Source organism: Rattus norvegicus, chromosome 8 (assembly GCF_036323735.1).
Source record: "Rattus norvegicus strain BN/NHsdMcwi chromosome 8, GRCr8, whole genome shotgun sequence".
Classification (NCBI taxonomy): Eukaryota; Metazoa; Chordata; class Mammalia; order Rodentia; family Muridae; genus Rattus; species Rattus norvegicus.
The window spans coordinates 69,232,665-69,248,547 of record NC_086026.1 but is presented as its reverse complement, the minus strand read 5'-3'; the positions used below and the strand labels follow the sequence as shown (position 1 = coordinate 69,248,547).

The window sequence follows — 15,883 nt, the reverse complement described above, 5'->3', positions numbered from 1 at the left end:
TGGGATTGCCAGCATCCACATTGGCTATGTGGGCTGAGACTTCTTCCCCTGTGTCTCTGTAGAGGGGCAGCTTTCTTTCCGTTATGAGGCAGAGTCTGCAGGTGTCAGAATATTTTGTTTTTTTACTATAACTTTGTCCCAGGCCTCTGAATCTCACAAGTTTCTGATATCCTTCTTTCAACTACCCTCACCTGAAAATTCAACTATACATTTATTGTTTGGGTTTTTTTTTCCCCACAGGAAATGACTGCTAGGTGCTTCTAGTTCTCCATCTTACGATTCCCCTAAAATGTCTTGACCTTGACTTGCTCTTCAGTTGAGTTCTAACAGCTGTCATTTCTGCACGAATCAGTTGGGAATTAGTTCCTTTCCTTTAATTTTATTAGTTAAGGAATCGGTGCTGTTCCTTTGAGTTATGAGTCCGATTAGAAGCCAGAAAACAAACCACACGTATTGCACTTCTGGAAGCTTTGTTCTTTAATGAGCCATGAGTGATTTGTTCAGCAGGCTGCTTTTGTGTAGCTATACAGTGCATAATCTGAGTGACACAAACTGCACTTTATACAAATGTCTTGCCCCCTTCCAAAAAAAAAAAAGGAAATTACAAAGTGCTGCTGATTTCATCGGGAATGTAATCCGTTCTGTGATTAAGTCGTTCTTATAGATTCTTAAACAGTAAAGTGGCATATTTCACAGGATGTGTCCTTTTATAATACACAGTATTTTAAAATTTTACACTCAGCATACTTATAAGTTACTTTGAATCCATTAAAATAATATAATACTAATCTGTAGTCCATACCTTTCCCCCAGTAAATACAAATACTTGGTTCAAGAGGTGCAACTCTTGTATGACCTAGGAGGGCTGATAAGTAGGCATTAAGAGTGGATGGGTGACAAGGTGACAGACCCATTACTAGGGCTATTTGAAGTTTAAACCAGGAGATCAGTAAGATCTAATACACTGGAGATTACCCACTTAACACCAAAATGTGAGAATGTTCCAGAGAAATGTGGTCTCTAGTACCCTAGGGATGCAGAAAGTCAGGTCTACAAATACCTAAATTTTTTACTACTAAGGCCAGCATGGTGTTGGGGCACAGTGCTGAGAAGTTATCACAAGTGTGTGGGTGCATATAACACACCACTCAGTAGAAGAATGCAGGGCCCACATCTATTTGCCCACCAAGAATTTTAAAAAGTGAGTGAGAAAGCCATCTGGACAACTTCTTCCTCTAGTTACAACTCTCAGCTTCACCGCCTGAGAATCCTTCCTTCTCTCTAGCTTATTAGTTACAGTTGAAAAAACAGCTCACAGGCATAAAAGTGGAACAATACAACCTCGATGTATCACCTCATGTCAGCGCACTTCTGTGATGCTGTCTTCGATTGTGAGACACAGAATAGTTTTCACACCCTATGCAAAGTAAGAGTGATAGGTTTCTAAAGCCTGAGAGTTGGCCCTAGTGCCCTATGCCCTGAACTCATATCCTTTTGTCTCTCCTAGCAACACTCATATCTCCGTTTGTGTATATGACCCAGAGTGGTCATATAAACGAAATGACAGGAAGTACAAATATGTGCAAACTAAGCATATCACCTCCCCAAATCCTGCCTGCATTTGCTGTAATTTACTTCAATCTGTGATGCAAAATGTATTTGCTTCTGCTACATTTTCTACGATACACATCTGCAGACACATATTAATGGGTAGGAAAAATGTAGGAGTTATTGTGGACTAGAAGTATATGCAGTAACTAGAATGCTCTCAGGTTTGGAGCACAGGTTTCACATGTGAGGAATTCTGCTGCTGCCAGAGTTTCCTTTGGTGCATTTTAAGACTGAAGAAAAGCAGCTGGCCAGTCTAATAGTGAACCCAATGTGGATCTGCATCAGGAGTGACTGCAACAGTGTTGCTATGTGGTGATTCAGAGGCTCTGATAAGAACTGATGGAGCAGAGCATCTGACACTACTGAGTTATGGCTTTGTCTCTATCAGACCAATCGTGCCTGCTAACCCAAGAACAATAGCATTCTTTTCCTCAAAGGGGGCCTACACTTTGCCCAGACATTTTTACGATTGTGTGGATTTCCCCGACCCCATCCTGGCGTCTTGTTAAAATGATTAAAAAATCCACAAATCTAGCAACTGGAAAAAAAAGTTTTTATTTAACTTTATTCAAATTCAGGTTTTAGGTCCCTGAGAAAAATTATAAAGTCTTTAATATTGATTACTTTGTTCCTACAAAGTGACCTATGTAGGTAGTTATTTTTTTTCTCAGCCCCAAATTTATTTTATAGAAATTAAAAACAAAAACAAAAACAAAAAAACAACAACAAAAAAACCAAATTGAGCTGTAAAACTTTAGGTGGAAGAATGTGCGTCAAGTGCTGGGTTCCAGGCCTTTCCTCTGAAACAAAGGAACTTGTTTTGAGCCAAGTAGAGAGCAGCACTTACCACCCATAGCAGCTACTTTCCCCAAATACTAAAACAGACTGTGTAGCCACAAAGGCCCAAAGGAGCTCCCCACCTTATCACAGCCTCTGGCTTCCTTTAGAACAGTTTCCAAAATTCTTATTGTTAATGCTCAAGGGATATAAAAGTTAACATTTATTGAATGACCATCATCATAGGAGAGATTTTCAAAGCTTCCTTCATGTGTCTCAATGCTGAACCCATACCAGGGAGAGGGACAACTCCAGCTACCACGAGCTACTGTGCAAAATGATGCTCCAAGTCTCATGTCTAGAGCCGCCGCTGCAGCAGTGACGTGAGGTTCAGTGCTGTGTAGGAGGAGACCCTGCCTTTACAAAAGACTTCTATCCTCATAACTTCAAAGCAAAAAAAAAAAAAAAAAAAGAAGAAGAAAACCAAAATTCAGGTTATAGATGGTATAGGCTCTTCTTGTAACAGTGCATGTGGTAGTTAGACAAAATGTATTTAGTGACTTTAAAAATAAACATTTCACATACTTAAGAAATGGTATCATGTTTCACTTCACATAACATTATAAATAGCAAAACCAGAGTTCTACTCCCACAATGGCTAGTACATGATGCTTCCAACACGGTAACTTAGGAAACTACCAGTGATGAGAAAGATGCCCTTAGTTATCCCTTACCCCAGGGTGAATGGGTCTCACCACTTGTCTAATGGCCTCTTATCTGTAGGAAGAAACTCCATGGGAATAGGGGGAAGCATAGGGTTAAAAAGAACTAGGCATACTATACATGTGTATTTACAGTAAACTTCAGGAGCAAGAATATTAACAAAAATAGCTTCAAGTAGTCCTTGATTTTTTTTTCATCTAATACTGATGGTCTGAGAAAAAGAAGACAACAATTAAATAGATCATATTAAAACTTTCTAAATTTCTTTTGGCGTCTTTTTCTATAACACTCATGCAAAGTTGTACGCGAGTACTCGTAGAGAAGTGATGAAACGGTCACATCTATGGTGGTACTCCACCAGCAGATGAATAGGCTCGGATACAGTCTTCAGTTTAGTCTATAAAAAAAGAAAAGCCTGGATCAATCAGGACGATGCCTTCACATTTAGGAATTATCTAAATGTGTCCTGTGACATCACAAACAAAAACCTAGAGGAGTCTGATCTAAAAATCAGGGCATACTAGTACAGTATGGCTACTGAACTTTATCCCATGAAATAACATTTGCAGGACTTAACCAGGAGTTAAACCAGCACTGATTGTAATACCAAATATCAACAAGAGACAAAGTACGGTCTCTTCACAATATTATCAGATGGCTGAGTCACTCTGGGCTTAATGGAATCAGTTTGTTTCCAAAATATAACATCGAATATTTTGTAATTAAATTTAAAAGAGAGGGCTTAGGCGTTTTGCTTATAAGTCCTTGGGGAAATTTTATATTCTATAACAGTTTCTAACTATCCCAATACAAACACAAAAGGTTTTGCTTTCGTGGTTAACAGAAGTTTGTATGGTGGTCTTTAAATGCTAGAAATGAGAGCATTTCTCAGGATCACAGTAGCCCCCTAGTTCAATAACTATCTGTGGAAAGGGAAAAATAGGTGGGCAAGAAGCAACTACTGTTGGCCAAAATCACCCAGGTCTCAGGTGGCTTTGTTTAGTGGAATCTCAAATCAAATACAGCAGCCAAGGCACAGCTGGCCCATCCCTAGCAAACTTCAAAGAGGCCACTTTTGCCAGAAGTGCAGTGTTCCAGCACACAAACTGTCAGCTGAAGACAAGGTAGGACCATTAGGACTGACTGTTACAAACAAGGTGACCAGAAGAGGCCCCAAAGATGAGATGTGGAGACATTTCTGTCCATTTAGACCATAAACTCATTATTTCCAAACAGTGGTAGTTGCTGTGTGGAGCTGCAGTCTGAGTCCACAGTTTTCTTTCGGCCAGATGAAACCGTCCCCTCTGGGGTCTCTTTGGTTTTCTGAGGTGAGTTTTTCACATTCTTTAGTTTTTGTTTGCCCTTTTCAGGGTTGAAGGTTCCTCTGCTGATGAACTGAGGCCTGTCTTCTAGGGATTTGGCTTGGCCTAGTGGTCCTTCCATTCCCTGGGCCTCACAAGCTGAGGCAGCTCGGTAAAATGGAGACTTGGAATAAATCTGAAATCGCTTTCTAGTGCCATGAGATGATGTAGTGTTTGATAGACATGAAGAAACGGAGGAGCTGACTGAGTCCAAAGAGTCTGGCTGCTTTCTTAGCTGCTTTCGAAACTTGCTTGAAGGCTCAGACTTGCCAGCTGCTTTCAGGGAGCTAAGGGCTAAGCTTCTCTCTAAAAACAGAAAATAAGAGTTGTGCGTGAGCATGTCCACCTATGCGACATCATGTAATGAATAGAAGCTACTGTCCACATGTAAAACTGAGTAGGTCAAAGTACTGAGGGAATAGTTGGTCTATTTTGTGCAGAATCATTATTTTAAAAGCTATCATGGAGCTGGCCTCAAACTTAAAGAGATATGTTTGTCTCCTGAGCTCTGGGATTAAAGGTATGCACCACCAGACCAAACAAACCTGAGAAAGCTTTTTTTTTAAACATTAAAAAAAATTGTATATTTTTATGTCTGTGGATGCTTTACCTGCATGTATGTATGTACAAGCGTATGCTTGGTACCCTCAGAGAGGACAGAAAAGGGCATCAGATTTCCTGGGACCAAAGAGTTACAGATAATTACAAACTACCATGTAGGTACTAGGAATTGAACCCAGTTCATCTGAAAGGGCATCCAGTGAGTGTTCCTAACCAGTGAGCCACCCCTCCAGCCTTAACTTGGGAATTCTTATTCCTTCTTTACAAAACAAAATGTATCTTTAGTCTAATATAGTCACTTATTGGCTATCTCAAAAATGTTACCTTCAGGATCCATATTCAAATTTTCCAAGCTATCAGCAGTCCCAATAGAAGCCTCAGACTCAAGGGCTTCATCATCAGAGGCACGAGGCTCCAATACAAGCATCTCAAATGTTAGTTCTTCCCTATGAGACACAATCATTCATGAACACGACAGGAGAAAGATGACATGAAAGCAAAGAAGATGGACAGAAAGGCATTTCTCACTGTCCCACCACAGTGACGATGAAGAGGGTTTATTTATTTATTTATGGGTAAAGCAATAGGAAAGCAGTATGGATGAAAGTACAAGGTAGATAACAAATCTGAGTAATCGTGGGACTAGGAATGGGTAGGTCAATTCCTAGAAATAAGCCAGCTCTAAATCTAATTATTTCTCCTCTTTAAGTAGCCTGAAACCCACAGACCATCTTTTCAAGACCATCATCTCCAAAAGCAGTCGCATCTTTGAAACTTATGCTTATACTTCTGTGCGTTCTCTTTCCTAACAATTTCCTTTTTATCCCTCTGTATACTTCAATACCATGTTCATCAGAGCTGAGCTAGCTCCTGATTAGTAACTACTGCCTCACATTCTTCCACAGCTGAGTCTTAGCTGCTTTTCAGTTGCCCAAAATTATGAGCCAATCCTGATTCTAAAGTTTCTTGATTTCTTCATGAATCAAGTTCTCAGACTTAAGAGATGAACTCCAGGGACTCAAGGAGACATTTAGGAATTCTTAAAGAGTAATCAATGCCAATGAGAACTAGTATATCGTACCTTCAGAGAGGACCATGGATATTCATATTCCTAAAGGATAGTGTCAACCCACTCCTGCCAGAGTGATGACAGAGATAACAGAATTTAACTTTCTCTTTTAAATCATGACCGGTTTCTCTACCCAGTACTACATGTGCAGCCTTGTTCTATCCAGTTGTTGAGCCCATGGTCACACTGATTTTTAAACTCATTCATGAAACTGCAACTAAAACCACCTGTGCTTAAGAGGACTTTGCCGGGGTTGGGGATTTAGCTCAGTGGTAGAGCGCTTGCCTAGGAAGCGCAAGGCCCTGGGTTCGGTTCCCAGCTCCGAAAAAAAAGAAAAAGGAAAAAAAAAAAAAAAAAAGAGGACTTTGCCTTACTTAGTCAAGGGACTCTTACTCTTACTCTTTCTTCTGCAAAATCCATCTCTGCTTATGGAAGCTGGCCCCTGATGATAATATCTCATCTTGGCTCTCCATTGTCCACTGCCTGATTAATCTGGGCTAAGACTGGCATACACTGTATATGTCTTCCCTCCTTATTCTAGTTCTGCTCGGCACTAAGATTCCTACACCATGGAATTTCCTTCCCTGAGGTGAAAACTTCCACACTTACCCTTAGTAGAGGAACAAGTCTCTGTCAATTCCATATCCCCGGGGTATCTGATAGAGCACAGTGCTTGACACACGAGATACTTAATGAACAGGAAGAATGAAGGGTAGAAGGAAGGCAGCACAGCAGCTGGTATCCTCTCTGAGCACTTACTTTTCTTTCTGTAGGTTCTCAATCTGCTCAGTCAGTACTTTCTCCTCCTGCTGCATTGCTGCTTGCTGCTGGTCTGTGACGTCAGTGTCCATGGCTGTCTCACTAGTCAAGGTCTCTTCTGGGACATCAGACATGGAAGGCAATCGGACTATAACAGGGGAGGATGGATTTGGATGGCTTCCTCGATGTAGACGCCCCTTTCCCTGCAGAGAGCATTCATTTTAGAAAGTAAACTAAGTCTGTCAGTTTTACGTTGATCACTTTGGATAACAAGTGTCCTTCCATCACGTCATGAGAATGATAGGACTGAACAAGCATAGGGTATTTAGCAAGATATCAAAAATCCAGCAAATTAGGCTAAAAGAATTCTATCAAGAACACTGAAAAGAAAATGAACACACTTCTAGCTCTGGGTTCTAAGAACCATTGTGCTGAGATGAGAATCTTCTTTCAATCTAAGCTGTATACTAAATAATTTCAACCCAATTAAAACTGCGTTCTGTGATCACAGGAGCCAGGTTTCAGGTGCTCAAGGGTCATAAGCAGATAGTGGCCACCACACTGACACTGAAGGTGCACATTATGTTAAACATTATAAGAAGTTCTGACGACGCTTCTCTCGGGGAAGATTAAAGAAACATGCCCTGAAACTTAAGTTTCGGTGGAAAAAAGTCATATAAGAGATTGCTATTGTAACATGCTTTCTCAAAAACTTTATATTCTTGAAATGAGGAAGAAAAAAATCTCACTATTGTTTTAAATTGTTACCTTACTTCTAACTTTAGTTTCTGGTAACAGCCAACTAAGTTCAACAGATTAAATCTCCTGCCAAGAACAACTAGACCAATATGAAAATGAGTACACACTTGTTGACACTGGATAGCGAAGGGGCAGGAAAGGCTGGCCCAGCAGCTACTGCTGATTTGCAACCTCAGAAGAGATGGCAGAGTCTGAGCAGAGCTGGAACTACAGTTGACAACTGCAGTGAGCCTGGAGCTCCATCTGTCCGTGTGCATGTTTATGTCCTTATGAGAACAGACGCATTATTACTGAGGAATTGTCCATGGCTGTTTGTTCAGCAGTGGCAGGGGTGACTGTGGAGCAGGTTTTATGGCTTACATTACCTAAATATTTACTCTATGACCCCTCAGATAAAAAACCTGCCAACCCCTTAAGTACAGAATCAAAGGATATGAGTTGCTGCCCCTCAGAACCTTCATGCCTAACACTGGGATCTCAAACATTTGGATTCTAGACAGTTCCACAGTTCTTGCAGATGGAGTGACCTAGCTTCAAGACATCTAAAGGGTGTGTGTGTGTTATAAAAAAATTTAAACTTCTAAGACTAGATTAAGATGATATAATCGCTAGTGCCTAAGGATCTGTCAGAAAAATAAAATTATTCTTTGTAGGTAAGCAATATCATCCCAGGCCTCAAAATACTTTCTACAAATTATTTTCAAATCAAAAGTAACCAGAAGTAAAAAAAAAAGATAAGACAATGCAAAAGAAAGCTGGTAAAAACAAAGAAAACAAGATTCTTCAAAGACTGTGGCTATCGGAAAAATGTAAAAATAATCTGTTCAAGCAGGCAGGAAAACATAATTTCATTAAACAGAATGAAAGTTATATCTGAAGAAAATCCAGAATCAAGCCAGAAGAAACAAATGCAAATAGAAAATTTCATAAGTGACAAAGAGAAAAACATGGAAAAGAGAAAAAAAAAGTAAAAAATGATCCACCATATGCTAAGTGCCATGATGACTATGAGGCAAAGAGACAGTAGACATTGATATGCTAAAGGAAGTTCTCAGCAGCCAAGGAAGAAGATGAGTTAGAGATGCAGGAATGAAAACACAATGACAATGTATATTAGAATTCAGGATGTTTTTGTACTTAAAATCTACAAATGGCTAAAAAAAAAAAAAAACCTAATAGCAATGAAGTCAGACAATGACTAGCATATTAAAGTTCTTGCACATTATCTAGGAAAAAAAGATAAAAAGTACCAATTAATGGGCATTGAACAGGTTAATGATGTGACTAAAGGAATCTAAGACCCCTAACAGAATGAAAAATGAGAGACTATTAAGGGGGAGGCAAGAAAAAAAGAACAAAGGTAGCCAGAAAGGAAAAGGGAACACATGCCAGGCAAAACAAACAAACCCTGTACAATAAAACAGATTTAAAATATAAACATAGGGGCTGAGTATGGTTCAATGGTTAAGAACACTGGCTGCTCTGGCAAAGGACCTGGGTTCAGTTCCAGAATTTACATGTTGGCTTACAACAGTTGTTACTTCAGTTTCAGGGCATCAGACACCTTCTTCTAGCCTCCTCAGATACTAGACATGTCTACACAGATGTGCATGCAGGCAAAATACTCACATTTTTTTTAAATCTTAAAAACATAGTATCAGAAATGTAAATAAGAAATACTCAAGTTAAAAAAAACATAGTATCAACAAAATGTATATAGATAGATCAAATGTTCCTGTTAAAATTGGAAAACTGTCAGAAACATGGTATTTAAGGGCAATGTATAAAATATTATTAAAAAATTGTTGAAAATAGCTGGGTGTGGTAGCTCCTCTGTAATTCTAGTACTTGTGAGGCTATGAGTTTGAAGCCATCCTAGACTACATAATGAGTTCCAGACCGTTATGATACTATATGATGTCTCAAACAAAAACAAAGTTAAAAATAAATAATGAAAAGCTGTAGGGCATGTACACCTTAATCTCAGAGCTCCAACACTTGCAAGGCAGGCAGAAGAATCTGTGATTTTGACGCCAGCCTGATCTGGTCTACAGGGTGAATGCCAGGAGAGCCAGGACTACACAGAGAGATCTTATCTCAAAAAACTAAACATCAAAAACTTAGCATAAAGTGATAAGGATACCTCACAGTGACTAAAGCCAAAACTATGATTATAGCATTTCCAATAGATATTCATTTCTTATGGCTTCAAAAGATCTGAAGTAAATCAGCAGCAGAAGTAAAGCATAGACAGAGCTGTGGTCAGCACCAAGGGATTAATTATGTATGCAGAGTCAAGTTTAAGAGATCTAACAGATGCACTCTTCCATAGAATTAAAAAAGATTTCATTCCAATTATTTATTGGTTTGTTTGGAAAGTTCTGACTATGTAACCCTGGGTAGCCTGGAACTCATACAGATAAGGCTGGCTCAAACTTACAGAGACCTACCTACCTACCTCTGCCTCCTCAATTCTGAAGAATTAAAGGCATGTGCCACCATGCCCCACATGAGTTGTTTTTACACAAATTAGTAAAACATTAACATGGTCATTTAATGGAAGGACATTATAGAACAATTTTACACATAAACACAGCAAAAAAATCTTGATGCATTACAAACTGAACTGGGAAGTGAGTATTTAATTTAACATCAGTAAAATTCACAATACCCTAAGTCAGGCATGGTGACTTAAGCCTGTATGTAACACCAGCACTCCTGAAGCTGGGGTGGTAGATCACTGCAAATTCTAGACCAGTTTGTGCTACATTGTGAAACACCTCAAAATGGCATGAAATGTTTCAATGTTGATATATTAAAAACAAAAGCGTTAGCATTATACCATAATAACAACTCAGAAAACTAGGAATCAAATGAACATGCTTAATATCATAAAGAATAAAAATTCCACAGCAAACATCATGCTTAGTGGGGGTGGAACATGCTAAGAGTGAGCACTACCACTGTTTCAATCAACACTGTACTGAAAGTTCTATTTCTTTAGCAAAACAAAGAGGAGGTTCAAGGACTATAAAAGGATAAATAAAACTATTTTTAAATGATATAGCTAGGAAACCCAAAGGAATACTCAGAACAGTTATTAGAATAGATGACTTCAGTAAAGTCACTACACATAAGATAAAAACACCAAAGTAAATTGGATATTTTATGTAACAAGCAACAAAAAATAAAACTTTAAAACAAAATTGATTTATTTTAGGAGTTAACAATAAGATCTCAACATATTAAATAATAAAACACTTAAAAGAACTAATGATCTATATGGAGAGATTGTGTTCATGGGTAGGAAAATCAATATCGCTGAAACATCAAATCTCTAAAAAGCAATTTACACAGTGCAATCTCAAAAAGCAAACACACAAAACCCCAGGGGGTTTTTTTTTTGTGAAGGTGACTTCATATTTTGTATGACAATATACGTCACAAACAGTAAAAAGTGAAGACAGGATGACTCTTTAAACCAGTTTATTAAGAAGTTGAAGTAAATGGGCCAGCAAGGTGGCTCAGTGGGTAAAAGCATTTGCTACACAAGGTTGGCAACTTGAGTTTGATCCCCAAAACTCACATTAAAAAGCCAGATGTAAAAAAGCCTGATAGAGTGGCTTACATCTAGCATTCTAGCATTCCTATGGTGAGGTAAGAGGCAGAGATAGAATTGTTGGGAAGCTAGTCTGGAGTAAGCAACATGACAGAAACAGGAAGGACACTGTCTCAAAACAAGGTTCCAGGAGAGAATGGACTGCCCAAACAAAGTGCTCTGACTTCCACACACAGGTCTAGCACACCAATACCTCATATACATGACACACACAATACAACAACTTAAAAGCTAAAGTATAGTAGAAGTACTGTCAACATGATAGTCAAAATGAGGCACCTTAAAACGGACTAGGCATATAGACAAAATAATGAAGCTTTGAGAGGATAAAAATGATTAAACCTTAGTAAGAAACATTCTTAAACATACATCAAGTAGCCACAAAACATACTACACTAAAATTAACCTCTGTCCATCAAACAGTTTCACTTACTTACTTTTTTTTTTAAGGCAGAGACTTGAAAGTGTTTTTGAAAGCCAGGCTGGGCTTCAGTGGATGATCATCTAGCCTCTACTTCCTGAGTGCTAGGATCGCTTGCATGTGCCACCATGCCTGGCTTGAAAGGTAACTTTCAAGAGAGTAGAAAAATCAAACCATAGAATCGAAGATGCTTTCAACAGAAATAAGTGATCAAAAGAGTATATACAGGATTCAGAAAGAATTAGGAAAAAAAAATTAAACCGCCCAAGTATAGAAAACCAGAAAAGCATATTCACTATGTTCACAAACCAAAGTATCTGAAGACTAATCCGATTTGTGCACATTAGAGTAAACGAACAGAAGGCCAAATTTAAGAAGTGGCATGCATTTTATAATGACTAAAAGTATATGTGGCAACGTAAGTACTGGGGAGGTGGCGAACCATTCAGAAATTCCTGTATACTGCTAATTGTAGTTCAGCCATTTTGGAAAATGTTAAAGATATATCCCATGACTCAGATATTCCCTTAGGTATATACCCTAGCAAAAATGCACACACACTGCCTATTCTCCTAAACAAAACCTTACTGCCCACAAACAGTACACTGGATAAACTGGCACATACATTCTGGAACAGGATACAGCAACAAGAGCAAACTGAGTTACATAAAGCTAACATCAGATACAAAATAATCCATATTAGACAACTTCATATGTGGCTCAAAAACGAAACAGCACTATGCTCAAGGACGCCAATTTTGGTGGCAAGCAACAAAAAGCAAGAGAAGTGTCTGCTGCAATAGCCATTAACTGGCTGGTCTATTTTCTAGTACCCTGTTTTGATTTTGACCATCTTAATATTGATAGTACCTGGAGCTCTATTGTACTTGGGAGACTGAGGAAAGAGGACTCGAGTCCAACCTGCCTGAACTGTTCAGTGGGAAAAAAAAAATCAGAAACAGAGAGCTCTGACTAGTAGAGCTGGGCTAAAATGCTACAAGGCTATCCCATAGAAGCCTTTGTTGGTTTCTGAAAATAACAAAAAGACATAGTCCAAATGTTTTTCCCCTGTTCTTTTATTGGATATTTTCTTTATGTACATTTCAAATGTTATCCCCTTTCCCGGTTTCCCCTCCAGAAGCCCCCCATCCCATCCCCCCACCCCTGCCTCCATGAGGGTGCTCCCCCACCCACCCACACAACCACTCCCTCCCTCTCACCTCCCCACCCTGGTTTCCCCTAAACTGGGGCATTGAGCCTTCACAGGACCAAGGTCCTCTCCTCCCATTGATGCCTGACAAGGCCCATCCTCTGCTACATATGTGGCTAGAGCCATGGGTCCCTCCATGTGTACTCTCTGGTTGGTGGTTTAGTCCCTGGGAGTTCTGGGGGGTCTGGTTGTTGATGTTGTTCTTCCTATGGGGTTGCAAACCGCCTCAGCTACCTCAGTCCTTTTACTAGCTGGTCCAAATGCTTTAGTGTGAAGGATCCTAAGTGAAATACCTTTTGAAAGTTTACCTAACAGTACCATTGTTTCTAAGATTTAAGTAGGTCACAATGAAGATGAATAGAAAGTATACTACAGTGCTAAAATGGGTATGGCCTATGGAAAGAGTCTGCTAAAGTTCATAATGATAAAGGTCACAGGAAGGAATGGCAAGACAGAATACATGATATAAACTCACTATTGTCAATCTAAGCCTACATAGTTGAAAATGATAATGAAATATGGATTTTAGGTACGTAGGAAGATACTTCCCACATGAGGAGTTATGATACTTTCTGATGATTCAAAGAAAGTACATGTAGTGGGGACGGGGTGGGTGGGTGCTGTATGTGGGTTGAAGATACCAAAAGGAACTGTGAAACATCTAGACCGAACTAGACAGAAGTAGCTGGAGGCATGAATCTTAGAATCTTTACAGAAAATTTACCCCAAATAGGGAAAGTAAAAGAAGGTAAAAGATCACTGTTGCCATTCATTGAGCCACAAAAACAGGAAGGAACTGAATTCTCAGATGATGTCTGAGAGATCTTTTGTAGAAAGGAAAAGTCCTTTATCTAAGGTTTTTCTATCAGCCTTGCATGGTGGTCTTGCATAAAGTCCATGCTTTGTATGATGATAAGGAATGAGCTACCTACTGTAGTAGGTTTCAAGATTGATTCAAAAGTTGTATCCAAACACCTGTAACTATCCCATAATGAAAGTTAAAAAAAGACTTTAAATATAGCCACGGTGTGTGCTCGCATATATCTTCAGACTTTCTGTGTAGTAGAGTAAACCGGCCAGGGTATTCCTCCTACCTCTAGCTGAGACTTGAACTTTGGATCTCAAGCAGGATCAAGGGAAGTACTCTACCACCAAGTTATATGTCTACCCTTGGTATTCTGGTTCTGAACACAGTTGACAGGTTCCCAGTGGAAGTGTGGAAGCATCCCCAAAGGATCTACAATGTAGACAGTGCTAAGATGCCATTCGCCCTTTCAACTTATTACCATTTACATTATTAATTGGTTAAAGCAATAGTGGGTTAAAAACAACCTGCTGATGCCTCCACATGATGAAGGCAATGATACAAAACTGTACGACTAGGATGAATGTCCGTTATAGTCTTTAATACCATGCATTCGCATGGTATAAGTTTAAACGCATCAGTCAAGCCATATGATTGTTTTTATTTGTTACTGAGGGTTGTCCTAATAAAGTGTTTGTACAACTACCCGAATAACAAGGCGAACAACTTAGCTGCTTTTAGCTCTGGGATAAAGTATAACTATGGGACCAAGTATAACTATTCACATGAGTATGTTGCATAGATTTTGTGTGACCCTATTTAAAAGGACCCCATTATTTCAAGTGATTTTATTTTTTGTCAGTGATAACACTTTAAGCTTTCTAAGAAACTATTAGAGTTTGGGAAAGTTTTGGGAAACTTTAAACTGCCCTGAGAGCTTCCCTTACGACGTCAATGCCATCAGTCAAAATTCAGATAGAAGATGCTGTCTCATCTTAAACCAGTGGTTCTCAACATGCGAATCCCGACCCCTTTAACAATCCTCAATCTCCAAAAATATTTCATTATGATTCTTAACAGGAGCAAAATTATAGTCATTAAGCAGCAACAAAATAGTTTTATGGTTGGAGGTCACCACAACATGAACTGCAACACTTACATCATTAGGAAGGTTGAGAACCACTGCCTTAAATGGTACTAACAATGTAAGGGAGACGACAGGTTTGGTCTGACTGTCAGGAAAGTGAATTTGGGGCTACCACTCATCTTCAGTTAGAATACTGACAGAACAATGATGTAAAACAGCCAAACAGAAACACCACCCAACACTGGAACAGCATCTAGAATTCTAGAATTCTATTTACCCTACAATTCTAGATAAAGGTCTAGTCCACCCTACAAGGAAGTTCACCCTACAACTCCCCAGTTAAAGGTACAGTCTCTAAGGAAGTGAGAGGAATTCAGTATATATATATATATATATATATATATATATATATATATATATATTCAGTAAATTTGAATATATAAAGTGTACTTCATCTTAAAAGAGACAGAAGCACTGGAAATAAATGTAATAGTGACATGTGGCTATGATATCCCACGGAAAAGGGCAGCTTTATGATAGAATTGACAGTTACTACACAGTTACTGTTACTAGTGAATGGAATCTGTATTTATAAATCAACAAGTACACACAGACAGGTATTCTAAAATTAGTTTCCACATAGCTTAGTGTTTTAGCTTTCTCCTTTTCCATTTCTCCTTTGCATAATCACTGTTTATAAAGAGGCAACAAAAACAATCTATCTGACAACACTTAAGTATCTAAGAGCCATATTTTTACATCTTAGAAGAAACCAGAGTGACAGTTATGAGCAGATATGTAAGTATTATTCATGATAGATATGAAAAACCATAATAGGTATTTCAAATAATAAAGTAATTTGCTAGGAACATAGCTCATAGAGCAGAATAACCTTGATACCTCAGTATCTTTGACCCCCACTTTAAAGATTCAACCAAAACAAACTCTAAAGGAGGATTGTCTGACAAGGAAAAACAGTGTATTTCAAATGAACATTTGTTCACCTGTATGACACAAGAAAGGAAAGTGAAGGACCTAAAGAGAGAGATTAAGAAAAAGGCAAGTGAAGACTGATCAAAAAGTGGGCCCTGAACAAAGTTTGAACATGTAAGGCAGACAGG

General features: G+C 38.8%; 1 protein-coding gene across 10 annotated transcripts in view; it reads right to left on the bottom strand.

The window, feature by feature from the left end:
• Positions 1-453: 453 nt before the first annotated feature.
• Myo9a (myosin IXA) overlaps positions 454-15,883 on the bottom strand; it is a 203,242-nt gene continuing 187,812 nt past the window's right edge. For all 10 annotated transcript variants that reach the window (XM_063264818.1, XM_063264814.1, XM_063264815.1 and 7 more), the window contains 3 exons: positions 6,862-7,064; positions 5,358-5,479; positions 454-4,778 (listed from right to left, as the gene is read on the bottom strand). In XM_063264818.1, coding sequence (XP_063120888.1) covers positions 4,318-4,778; positions 5,358-5,479; positions 6,862-7,064 — 786 coding nt within the window. In that variant the 3' untranslated portion in view covers positions 454-4,317. The remainder of the gene's footprint in view (positions 4,779-5,357; positions 5,480-6,861; positions 7,065-15,883) is intronic.